The sequence below is a fragment of the Amblyomma mixtum genome, chromosome 3 (assembly GCF_055824585.1).
Source record: "Amblyomma mixtum isolate Tamu chromosome 3, ASM5582458v1, whole genome shotgun sequence".
Taxonomy (NCBI): Eukaryota; Metazoa; Arthropoda; class Arachnida; order Ixodida; family Ixodidae; genus Amblyomma; species Amblyomma mixtum.
This window is the reverse complement of record NC_143014.1, coordinates 168,002,826-168,015,926: the sequence shown is the minus strand read 5'-3', so window position 1 is coordinate 168,015,926 and position 13,101 is coordinate 168,002,826. Positions and strand designations below refer to the sequence as shown.

Sequence of the window (13,101 nt, the reverse complement as noted above, 5' to 3'; positions counted from 1 at the left end):
AACAGTCAACTAAGATTGTGTTTCTGGGCCCCTTTAAGATATGTCTGAAGCGTCAGGCTCAGAGTCAGAGCCCTAATCCTCACCTTAAGGATAAAATCGCACTCACTACTTTCAACACCTAAATGTTTAGGCTGTTTGCAGACTGCATAACCCTCACCTCCAAAACGCAGTGCACGAATTTCCGAGGCCATGAAACTTCAGTCTTCCCGTGGCAGCATGGTCGTGTTCCAAAGAAGTGGCAAGAAAATTTTTTTTCCTGCTATGTATTTTCGAGACCAGTGAGCAACTAGCGTTATGCGACTTGAAAAATACTTCTAAAAAATTGGCAGCCAAGCATGAGGTGTGCTTTCTTGATGCGGATTTAAAATGAATATATTGAAGCAAGAACGGTGAATCGCTGCATTTGGAAGAGAATGGGCATCATGTGTAAAGGTAACTCAATGCATGCATGTCTTGAAACATCTCGCCAACTTACAGCAGTCTACACCACTTCACCAATTTCACGTTTTCACATGGACTGCAAGCAATGTAGTGAAAGTAGATTTGCAGCTCATTGGAAAAATTCGAGTTTTTCTAGCTGTCCTACCATAACCAGTTTCTTGTATTCTTTGTATGACAACAAAACTGTACTTAATTTTCTATTTTAAAGCAGTGCACATGCACAGAGTGACAACAGTCCCACAAAAATAGAAAAAAAATCTTTTATTACATTAACAAAAACAGTACAACAATAAAATGTGAATCAGTCATGGCATTGTTCCACGCAGATAAATTCAGTTTGCCAAAACAAGTTTAAAACAAAACATATCAGTATCTACATGTTTACTGCAGATTTGGAACCATTATTGTACAAAATCAATATGGATACTGAACATACTTGCTTTATACATGGATAGAAATGCTCCTGTGACCTGTTTAATGAAGCCTGCGCACACTGTATAAGCCCTCTGGCCTTACATGGTGCAAAAGCTGGTAACAAATTCAAAATGAGCTAATGCAAACAGCAAAATAGCACTGAATCAGGCACGAAAAAAGCAGTGTACATTGGCTCGAGCTAATGAGATGTGCCCCTTAAGTCCTTACAATAGCTCTTTATGCACACATGCACAATGTGTATATATATATATATATATGTATATATATCGTGGTTGGCACAGTAATTCACATCACACATTTGGCACAGACATCACCTGGCAGGCTAGAAAAAATATGAATCTCCTGGACGGCTCTTAGTTAGAGCGTATGAATGATAGCCCCCATACAAGTGAGGCAACTGGGGTGTCTCAAACGTTCAATTTTCATGTGAATAGTCAAATTTCCTCCACCACTCGTACCTGTTGTTCAGATCAATAAAAACTTTGTTCTTAACTTTGTTCATTAATACCTCCATGACCTGAAATATCATGATCCAAAAAGCCAGCTCGGGCTTTGCACAAAGTTACAATGCTGTAACCTGCTGTGATGCAATGTGCAAACGATGCCAAAGAAAAATAATGGCACATTACTCTGCCTGAAAGAATTTTTCACACCATGCCAGATGTGACAAGAGATTAAAGGGGTGACAAGTGTGCTTCCATTTTATATAAAATTTGAAGTGATTGTTGTAGAATATCACCATTACTATTAAAACTTGCTGAAAGATAATAAAAGAGAGTGCCCTTTTAAAAAATTAAACAGACCTATAAGCATGCTACTTAAACTGTCTGGAAGAGCATTTTATAGTATGCATCAACACTAGTTGGTAATATAACAAGCGAGAACGCACAACAGTGGAGAGCACTGGTGGTGCAGCACTAGCATTCTATGCAGGGATCATGCCAGACAAACGGGGAGACAAACAGTGGTTGGCCCATGTTTCCCCTCCGTGAAACTTTATCCCTCCAGTATACACTTACTAGCATTATTAGTGAATTCTTCACTACAGCTTACTTGACTGGATCTGGGCTCATATCCTGACTTTGATCTCTGTGTGAACTGGTCTCTGGAAGCATGCATCGAGTGGCTGCAGAAGCAACTGGAACATCTATTGACAACAAAATGCATTGTTCAACTTACAAGCTCCTCATTTCCCTACACTTGGGTACTCAGCTGTCAGAGTAACTCGTGTTGCAACCAGAATGTACTCAGTTCGGTGGCTCCCTTACTGTAGGTGCCTCCACTACACCAAGAGGGGCCTTACTGTAAGGACTCAGACACTTGAACTGACAATCAGCATACTGCCACCGAGCCTTCAGCCATAGCAGACTTCTTTGCTTCTCGCCCTCGTACAGTTCCACCACCCCCATTTGACATGGATGAACTAGCCCAATTCTCCAAATCCTCCATTCTGTCCCTCCCTACCTCCATATCTGTCTTCACACTCGTATCTGAGCATCTCGATACAGCTGCCAGTCGAATATTAAACCTTTCCAGAATAGAAGTCCTGATTTCGTCGCTCCAGCCTCTTTGAAGCTGATCTTTCCACATATCTGCCATTCCCTCCTTCAAACGTTCCTTAAACATTCCAACCATTTATAGACCATCCTTTTGAAACAGATACATGGCATCAATTGTAATGTTACCCCCCCCCATTCACAACGGTCACAAAAGCCTACAAGTGACATCTAGAGTTACCGCCTGGTGGCTGTCATATCAGTTTTGGGCAAGGCATTCGAGAGATTTCTGAACAGCACCATCATAACCTTGGAAAAGAATCACATTCTCTCCCCATCCCAGCATGGATTCCGCTCTGTTCACAGCTGCTCTACAGCTCAGGTCATGCGCACTTCGTGAGCGACAGCCGTGATAGCCGCTGTTCTACAGATCTTGTCCAACTGGATTTCACAAGTGCATTTGAGACCATCGATCATGCCCTTCTCATCAAGAAAGCGGTTCAGGCTGGGCTCTGTAGTGCCATGCTACTTTGGTTAGCTCGATTTGTGATGGGTCACAGTCAGCATGTGCCCAATCAACGTTCAACATACCAACACTAGTCCACACACACGCACGCACACAGGGTTACGGTTTAGGCCCAACCCAGTTTTCAGTCTACATCAATTATGTTCGACAGTCTGTGAACATTTTGCTCATCCAATATGCAGACGATATGCCCATTGTCTCACATATTGCCTCTCCTTGGCGAGGAGTGCTCTGCGTGACCCCAGGACTATCTTCAGGAAATGCGTTTCCATGCCAGTATGAGTATGTCTACACCCAAATACACACTGTCGCGCACCGCAATACAGGCCATTCAGTCTGTCTCGATTTTGGGGTAGTCTTCACCCCGAGCTTCAACTTAGACATTTCACATGTCATAGCAAAAGCCCAACTTATTCCTGGCTTTGTGACGAAGAGTTATGAAGGTCTGCAGCCCAGATGCCTTCCAATCTCTGTACACTGCCCTCATGCTGCCCCGACTGAAGTTTAGCTCTTTGTGAAATCTGCAGAAAATCCACTTTTCTGAATGACTCAAGAGCGCACAGAGATTGGCCACCAGGTCCCTGTGCGCTCGGCTCAGCCAAAAGCGCGATCCCCAGCTGCACTACATGGCCAAGCTCAAGCAGTTCTGATGGCGGACCCTCGAGCACCGTTGCCCCATCTTTGCCTCCTATGCTCCACACTGAACTGCTTATTAGACGACTCCTAGTAACAAGTGTTCCAGGCACTTGTTACTGCACACCTGCACTGTCTGCCATAAATATTCCGTTGCCCTGATAGTGATAAGGGACTTTCTGGCAGTTCCCCAAGGATCTGCGGACCCCCTCTCTATCAGTTGTGCAGAGTTGCGACATCTTTGCAGTGCCCTTGCCAAACAGCTGAAACGACATTGTGTGTGTGTGTGTTCATTTACACACGTGTAAGCGACTAGCTGAGAGGCGCACGGCGTATGGGTTTTCACCTCTGTCCAGCCTCACAAGTTGCTTCACATACCACTTCTCTTTTGTGTGCAAATGAAGATTATTACTATTATTATGACTATAACTTTGCGGTCCTGATGGTGCACCCCTTTCAGAACAATTGCTCATTGAGTTGAACATGTCAAAGCAAAATTCAGTTTCCATGACTTTGCTATAGTAGCATGGGACCTATGTCCAAAAGCAGAGACCAAAGTCATTTGCTTTTGCTAGTGAATAAAACTATTTCCAAATGCATTTTACCAAGATATATCATTTAGTTTTCCAGTGTGTGGAGCTTTCAGTTCAGAAAAGCGCTTTCTGCAAGTGCAGCGAGATCCATCCAAGCAGAGACGGCAGCACTGCACTACTGTGACAAGTGAATGCTATAATGAATGTAGCGACTTCAACCAATCGATGCATGATTTTAGGGATCAGTCCTCACTGGGACTGAAGCCAGGACGTCAGCCCTAGTTTCCTTCTAGCTTGAAAAGGATTCATCACGATACAATAGCAGAACATCTATGTGTGCATATGTACAGTAAGAGTGCATTGTCAATGCCAATGGCACCTTGAGAATGAAAGTCAGGTATACTGAGGTGATCTCTGAGGTGTGCAATCAAACACTTTCAGTGAAAATATAGCTTTCACTGCACAAAAACAAAACCAGCTTTGCTTATGGCATCCACAAGTTAAATTTATGTTAGCAGAAATTTCACAGAGCAAAAATTGCAGTAATCCCATGCAATTCTTCAGACACATTACAAATTAAAATTTTTTGCCAGAAAATTGAAATGGCAGAAAAAAAATTTAATAGTTGCTTGAAAACATCTGTGCAAGCTGTGCTGCAAAACAGTCACGCAAGGTGGATGCAACAAAGCAGAGCTGCTGTAAGTTTCACCTAAAAGATATCTAGCCAGTGTGGAGAAGTAGAACAGGTACACTTGCGGCAGGCAAGCTAAATGTGATCCCTCTGGAGTGTGAAACAGCTTCAGTAGAGGTACCGCACAAACCCAGAGAAGGGCTAGCAGCACAGCACCTTGCTAGAGTTCAACAGCCTTAAGCAGGCTAGGCTACACACTGCGACAACGGCTGCAGAAAAAGAGTAGATCAGGTACGTCACACAACAAGTGTCTATGCTAAGGGGAGTTGCGACTTCACCTGCTCACTCGACACGTTGGTCATCTACAGCAGCACAGGAAAGTGGCTCCATGCAGAGAACCAGTTTGTATAGATGATGCAAAAGAAAGTGTGCATGGGAGTTGCTGTCCTTAGCATAATTCTCTCCAAAACCTACAGTCTCTCTCCCAGTGGTGACAATAGCCCAGCAAAGCTGTGAACACTTAGTCACGGGCCAGAGGCAACACCAAAGGCAAGTGGCTACAAATACAGGCACAGCTCTGATCAATGTATACTTTTTTGGCTGGGTCTTAGTTCATTTCAACGGATAATAGGCTGAGCAATGATGGCACCAATCTGCCTTCCAATGTCAAGGTACAGCAGTGCCAAAGCCACAGCATGTCTCAGTTGCACCCAACACACAGGTGAGCAAACCTGTCCCAAAACTGGCACACAGCAAGGAGTCCCTATGCACCTTGTTTAGTCTGGAGGAAAATACTTTGAAGGATCCAAATTAACGACACTTTACACATTCAATAATGTGTTCATTCATGTCATGTGCCACATAACACGAGTGCTCTGGAACATGGAATATAATTGGTCAACATATATGACTCCAATTTCAATTCATAGCACAGCAAAACTTCCAGCATAATGCAGCCAGCTGGGCATATTACATAAAAACTTGCCATCCTAGCTTGCATACTCCAACAAAATCTTGAACAGGAGTTAGTCTTGTAAGCAACTGAATAAAAGCAAGGCAGCACAACACTCATCAACAGAAGCCACTGAAAGCTAAGAGAACACTATAAAAAGAAAGATATAAAACATGATGGTCAAAACTGAAAAAAAAAAAAAAACATGACTAGGGAAGAGGCACTGGACAATTAGAGAGACTATAATAACACTGAAAACTGGGAAACTCTGTGCACGGCTACAGAAAAAAAAAACAGCATACTAAGATGAAAGCATAAGAAAAAGGATGTAGACAGGACAGCACTGAACCTGCAAGTGCCTTGTTTTGCATTAAGCACAATCCGTCACCACACAACAAAGAAACCTTGCATGTGCTGAAAATATTAAACGTGCCTTCGTGTTTCAATGGGGGAAAGCATGGTTGGCTGCCTCACTAAATAGCTGTTCTGAAAAGCAGACAGCTGAGAGTTGAGTGCTATTTTGTCTACTGAGCACTTGTCCCTATTCTCCATGTCAAGCTCATCTTTTTCAAAACTTTTTTCACTGGCATGCTTTGAGTGACAATAACAAGGGCGGTGATGAAGTGGATTTTGGGTTCTCAGGAATTTAAGTGTGCTACAAAAGCACTCAAAGTTCCACAGCAATATCTTTGCTTACAATACAAGGCAGCCAAAATGGCAGCACACACAAAAGACATTCTGTAAGGAACATCATATATTCGTTGTGATGACAATAATTCTAACCTAGTGGCCAGATGGCATGTTTTCTGGCGGTTGGTGAACAAGCTCAATAGCTTGTGCCAATTCTTGTGCCATGACTGACCATTTTGTTCTTTTCCAATTGCCTCCTCACAACAGCGAATCATATGTCGACTAAAATGCACACAGGCAAAAGATCAAGAAAAAAGCAGCCCAATTCTTCCATGCTTTTATACCACAAGAAGGCTACCAGCTGACTAAGCTCTCAGATGTGCTTTTCTTGATAGCTGTGGACCAATACGTTCACTTATCCTGCACTGTCACAAATTGGAAATTCTTAGCAATTTATAGATCTAATAACAAGAAAGACTGCAGTCCACACAGACTTTGAAGTAAAATGCACAGAACAGCTGCTGTCTCAATTTACTGATAATTAAAACTCTTGCAGGGACTCCATATGCCTGCTTGCCTAGTTTTTAGTGAAAATTTGCCAGGTCACATGCTTTATAGGCTGCACACACTACTTCAATGCAAGTGACAAATCCTTGTTGGGGGAAAGGGTGGGGGGAATATACAGCATATATTTGCATGACCCAAAAGACATTTCCTCAAGCAGCACATATTGTGGCCAATCAAACTGGTGCAAGGGTAGGTCTTAGGTGAGGAAAAAACTCCAATAAACACCATGAAAGTTGCTTTTACCCACAACTGTGAAACAGTACATTTAGAAGTAAGGCCTACTTCTTGTTAATGCAAAGCAAACAGTAAGCTTGCCACTGGCATGCTATCCTTACACAGACATCATTATAGCACAGAATGCGGGCATGTCTGAAAATCGTACTGCTTAATGAGTGCAAAGCGAAAGCTACATACAGATGAAAATAAGGGAACAGAATTCACCTATTTGGAACAATCTTATACTACAATGATTAACAATGCCTATAACAAAATCAACAGGCCTGAGCCTCACTTTGAAGTCCACAATATCCATTTCACTTTTAAATACACAAATGCTAGCCATGCGCACTCCTATTGCTCTCTATGATTTGTGACCATAAGCAAGCGACCACAAACTTCCACCGGTCCATAGTGCAGACTTTGAAGGACCTAGCAGGAGGGTTAGCACTCAGTGCTGGTTGCTGGAATCTCCTGCACATACTGCCAAGGAAAGTAGCCCACCTACAGAAACAATGAAAGTACAGTTATTACAATTTAGATCAGACCTATGCTCAATACTCTATACAGACAGTTCCAATTTTTGTTAAAGACACGGGCACCTGCACCATAGCAACCATCAGCGCTTTCATTGCATGTGCTTTTAGTTTCTCTTTCTACGCAAACAAATATAGAAAGGAATACAGTGTATTAACTTATCATGAAAGCAGATATACTGATCAAATTCAGTAAGATTTATCAATTCTCCAATTGCCCCTATGTAAAGATAAACCATACATAACCATAAAATTATCAGCAAAATAACGGATACAGTGATAGGATTTGGCCGCACAATGTTTACCACCAAAATTTATCTGAAAGTTTGATAAATAAAATACTTTGAAGCAAATGACGTGAAAACCCCGCAAACGAACTGGCGTGGCGAAATCTGCAACAGCATTGCAAATACGCCTCGGGAACCAAGCCAACCAAGCGCTATCATTGTCGCAATCGCTGGAAAATGGAGGGCAGAGCTTGCTTGCCCACTGCTGTGCAACGCTTTCTTGCACAAACATAGTTTGCCGCCGTTTGCACGGTTTTGAACTGGGTAAAAATGGTGGCGACTAACCCCCACTTTTGTAGTTGAGAATTTTTTTTTTTAAGCGCAGGCTTTTCTTACCACGTTCCACCGTTTTGCACTATCCGCAGCAGCACAGACCTTGACAGTGCACCAAGATGCTGTGGGCCGGTAACATCAGGACGTGTTTACCTTATGATCGGAGCTCTGGCGGGGGTGCCTCGCTTGGCGAACATGGCAGAGCCCCAAGACGCTATGTGTCCTTGCAGTTGTGGTGACTACATGTGTAAAGTAGTAATAACTACATGCATGGGGTTATAAGTGGGTGTATCCTTTTTGCTTTTTATTTGCAGGCCCAGATATAATGATAATCGGTTATAATGATAGGATTTTCCTGTTTCCTCAATACCACTATAAGTGGATTGCACTGTACAGTCAAGCCTTATAACGAACCTAATGGTCACATGGATGGCATTCACTGTATACGAAGTTATTAAAGCAAAAAATGATAAGTCTGACAGAAGTGTTGATTATTTCTTAGAAAGTCCGTTATGCCCATATGCATCTTCAAAGCAGACCCTATCACAGCGTTGTTATGAGCTCCTCGGTGCGACCCTGGGCAAGGAGCTGCTTGAGGGACACAACATCACTAATTGCGATAAAGTGTTCACAGCAACTGGTGGTAAGTTAGCCTCCTCATCAGCAATTCTCGATGAAGTTGGAAGGATGCAGTGAAAAAGCTGCTTCAGCATATGTATGAGCAGAATGCACTGTCTGCCATTTGCGAACTGCCTGCATGCAGCAGCTGTGCTTTAAGTGGAGAGCCAATTGGACGGATTGGGCAGGTGATGCACATCACATGGCCGGCCGTGCCCTAATATATATTTTGAGCCAATTGGGTTTGTAACGTGTTGGGTTTAATGGCGCATAAGCGGCTAAGGCTACCATGCGCCAAGCTCAGGGTATCTAAAATTGTTTTGATTGATTGAGTGATTGAGTGAGTGAGAGAGTTTAACGTCCCAAAGCGACTCAGGCTATGAGGGACGCCGCAGAGAAAGGCTCTAAAAATTTCGACCACCTGGGGTTCTTTAACATGCACTGACATCGCACAGTACACGGGCCTCTAGAATTTCACCTCCATCAAAATTCGGCCGCCGTGGCTGGGATCGAACCCGCGTCTTTTGGGTCAGTAGCCAAGCACCATAACCACTGAGCCACCGCAGTGGGTAGAAAATTGTTTTATATAGGATGTAATACAAAAGTGTAAATCAATGGTGGTGTAATGGGCCTGAAAAGTTATTTCGTGCAACGTAGTAAAAATATAAGACATATAAGACAAAATTTTATAAGTGACTTATGGTAAAAGCTTTAAAGAAGGTCAGGTAACCTCAGCAGCCATCCTTGGCTGGGCAAGGATCTCGAGTTTCTCAACCGATGAAATAGGAACCTCAGCTGTCTTCTCAGGAATGAGAAAGTGGCTGAGGTATTTCAGAAACAAATGAGGCAACTGGTTAAAATAATAGTTTATCGAGAAGACCAGCTTCGCTTAAAAAGCTAAAAACAGAACTTATCTCAACAATTGCATTATCACCCAAGAGTAGCATTGGATGAAGAGGAATGTGTTCATTATGAAATTGAGTGAAGTACCTTTTTCTTAGTTGAAAGTTTCGAGTTTTGAGCATGACATTAAAATATGGTTTAGTGTGAGCTCGTCCCCACATCTTCCATGAAGAGGCTTGTCTTGTTTTGTCATTAGGAAGTTATGTGTCAAGTGTGTGTGTCCTATGCGGTGACGACATAATATTACCTCCATAAAACGTTCCTAGTACGCACAGGTCTTTCATTTCCCGAGGACAGGTTTTACCGTATTTACTCGCATAATGATTGCACTTTAAAAAAAAAAAACTGACGAAAATTTAGGAGTGCGATCATTACGCAGGGTAAATTTTTTACAAAAAATTTTTGAGCACCGAAAACGCAAACAAGTTGCAGGCAGACAACCTTTGTCACACGGGCGTGCTACCCGCGGTTACGCCGCTAAACGCGGTTATCGCGAACCGAGCTCGGCAATCTCGGCTTACGTCGTTCACCGAGAAGGTATTGTGCGAAAAGCGCATGAGCTGGCCCGCTTCAAGAACGTACTTTCTTCGCACTAAATCACCTTCCAAGAGGAATGCATCAAAATAGGCAGTGTGTATAGTGCTGCGCGAAGGCACTTTTATGCAGCCTACGATCTCGTCTGATGGTGCAGCAACAGCATACAACAGCAACGTCCCGCGGCGCTCAAGCTACGCATTTTACTGGCGTTACGCCGAAGAATGTCCGGTCCCTGCTGCATAGTTGATGTACTTAGGTGACACGTTTTCAACGCTCGGAGCATTGGATTCCGCGAACTTATTGCAATGGTGCCACCCGCGAGCGCGGCGGCGCTCTGTACTCCCTAGTCGTCGCTAGGCCTAACTCATTTCGTATCGAAGCCACAGTGGACGGCACTTTTGAACGCTATAATGAATGTTCTACTTATGATGCTGCCTTACTGACAACCTAATTGTTTCATATTAAAAGAAATATATACGATTGATTTCTGCGACGCCTTAGCAGTGGAGCTGGCGTGCAAGCAGATTGGGTCACTCGCGCTGCAACAGTGGCAGCTGCTGCGCGGCTGCAAACGTAAAACTAGCTTGTATCGCAGGTTATTACTCCTACCAGCAACTCAGTACAGGCCAGCGATCCTCAAGGAGGATTCATTTTTGACGTTCCCGTATCCCAGGGCTTATTATTTACAAGAACAAGAAAGTTTAGCCGGATCACCGCGTCACTTCGTTCGTTGCACTACAACCCAGAACAGTTTCGAGCCTTGGGACAACAGCGAATCGTGATTCGAGGTAACCGCAGTTAAGTTTGGCAACCGCGATTAAGCATAACCGCATTTAGACTGCCCGTGTGACCGCAGGTCAACCAACAGGCAGCTGCCACTGTAATGCTGACAGAACAAGATGGTCATCTGCACGTGCCATCTGTCAGACAGATGGCAAGTACGACTATCGTCGGCTAGACTCGAAATCGTCAACAAATTGCAGGGGCAAGTTCAGGGTGCGATCAATACGTGGGGGAAAAAAAAAATTGAATTTTACCAACAAAAACCGGGGGTGCGATCATTACGCGAGTGCGATCATTATGCAAGTCCACATGTATTTTTAGTTCCGTGGGCCTAACCACTTAGCCACTGCGGCAGTCCTAGTGTCTGTACACTTCTGTCTGCACATGTGTTGTCTGTTGTGTAAAACTTCACAACGTAACCGGTCCGTTGTGTAAAACTTTGCAACATATCCGGTCCAGTGCTGGCAAGGATGAAAGTAGCCGAAACCTGTTTACCATGGGCGGTCTTGAATGTCTTTGCCCCACTGCACTCATGCACTGCGGAGAACCCCCTCTGGCAATTAACTACCGCTGCGCTTTTGCTTGCGTCATGTACCCCCAGGCTCAACCCGTTCGTCCATGCCTTTCAGATGATTTGCCCAATTTCATTTATGCACTGCGGGAAAGCCACTCTGGCAGCTGACTGCCACACGTGTCACCTGCCTAGGCCTGCTGGCATGTTTGTGCATTGTTGTTGTCGATAGGATGCTTTGCTGCATTGCATTTCAGTACTGTGAAAAAAGCCGCCCTGGCAGCTTACGACTGCTGCTGGGCCTCTGCTCATCTTGCATGCCCCCAGTCTTAGCCTACTCGTATGTTAGCGCACCTTCCATCGGCCACTAAATGTATCATAGAATCTGAATTTCAGAAAGTTAAAAGCATACCTTCAAGAAAACCATATATATTCCAGGATCGTATCAACAAGAAGAAAAACAGCAACTCTTTGGGACATTTTTATTACTCATGAGTTTGAGAGTATGAACAGGAAAATCGTACGAACCGGGAACATATTAAAAGAGGTTACTGTTGGAAATATTTTGAACCCTTAGAAAACGAGTGTTTTGTCAGGACTGTAAGCATGTCTTTGCAGAAAGGAAAACGACTGAAATTTAAAAAAAAGATAAGAAGAAATAGCTGTACCTAAATAGGTTCAGAGAAAGTGCTTTTATTTTCATAATTATTGATTTGCAGAGTTCATATTGAACTGAGTTCTCCCCCTCAAGGGCAGGGACACTGTGATTACAAGTAGCAGTTTTGATTTGGGAGGTTCAGGGCATGTTTCTCTACAAGTCAGTCATTTGCAAAAAAACTTCTCCATACTTGTTTCTTTTACTATTGTAAATAAACAGTTAACCTTTCCATGACAGTTGTCCTTGAGTAATCTGGTTAAAGCAGCTACGGATCTGCAAGATGCCATCCCATCCTACCATCATCTACTTTTCCCTCAATGCCATTCAGATGGAAACAACTTGGAGTGGAGAGGAAATGGGTGTATATGAGTGTGTATGCATGCAAGTATGAGAGTTAAGTTTTTGTCTGGATGGTGTTGAGGGAAGTATAGTGACAACAGTATGCGATGACGTCTTTCAGGTTAATTTTTGCTAACTCTCACTACTTGAGGACAACTTTTGCCAAAGGGTTCACTGCTTATCTACAATAATTAAGAAAGAAGTAAGGAGAAGACTGTTTATAAGTGACTCACTCATAGAGCAACTTGACCAAATCAGCTCCATATCCTGCCAAACCACTTCTTTTAATCATGATGCCCCACTCTTGCAAGATCCGCAACTTACTACCCCAGTTCGATCTGATGACGCTTGAAACTCAGTCAAGCAAGTGGTATTGTACTACAACTTCTTCTCACCATTTTTGGAATCCCAGTTATTTCCCCTTCCATGGAGGTACACCTCAATCTTTGCAAAAATACTTGATTCACCATGCAGCCAAAATATTGAAGATCACCTTGTTCATGCAGATTCACGGACACGCCGCCATCAAGGCAAACTCATTACAGGTACTTAAGGCATCATCTGCTATTGCCAACTGCCTTGGACAGGAGCTATTT

The 13,101-nt window shown here is 43.4% G+C and overlaps 1 protein-coding gene across 4 annotated transcripts in view; it reads right to left on the bottom strand.

Moving 5' to 3' along the window:
* Positions 1 to 687: 687 nt before the first annotated feature.
* LOC149352634 (guanine nucleotide exchange factor VAV2-like) overlaps positions 688 to 13,101 on the bottom strand; it is a 197,644-nt gene continuing 185,230 nt past the window's right edge. For all 4 annotated transcript variants that reach the window (XM_089581833.1, XM_089581830.1, XM_089581831.1 and 1 more), the window contains one exon: positions 688 to 7,564. Coding sequence is in view for 3 of the 4 variants with exons in the window: in XM_089581830.1 (XP_089437956.1) it covers positions 7,505 to 7,564 (60 nt within the window). In the remaining variant the exon portion in view is untranslated. The remainder of the gene's footprint in view (positions 7,565 to 13,101) is intronic.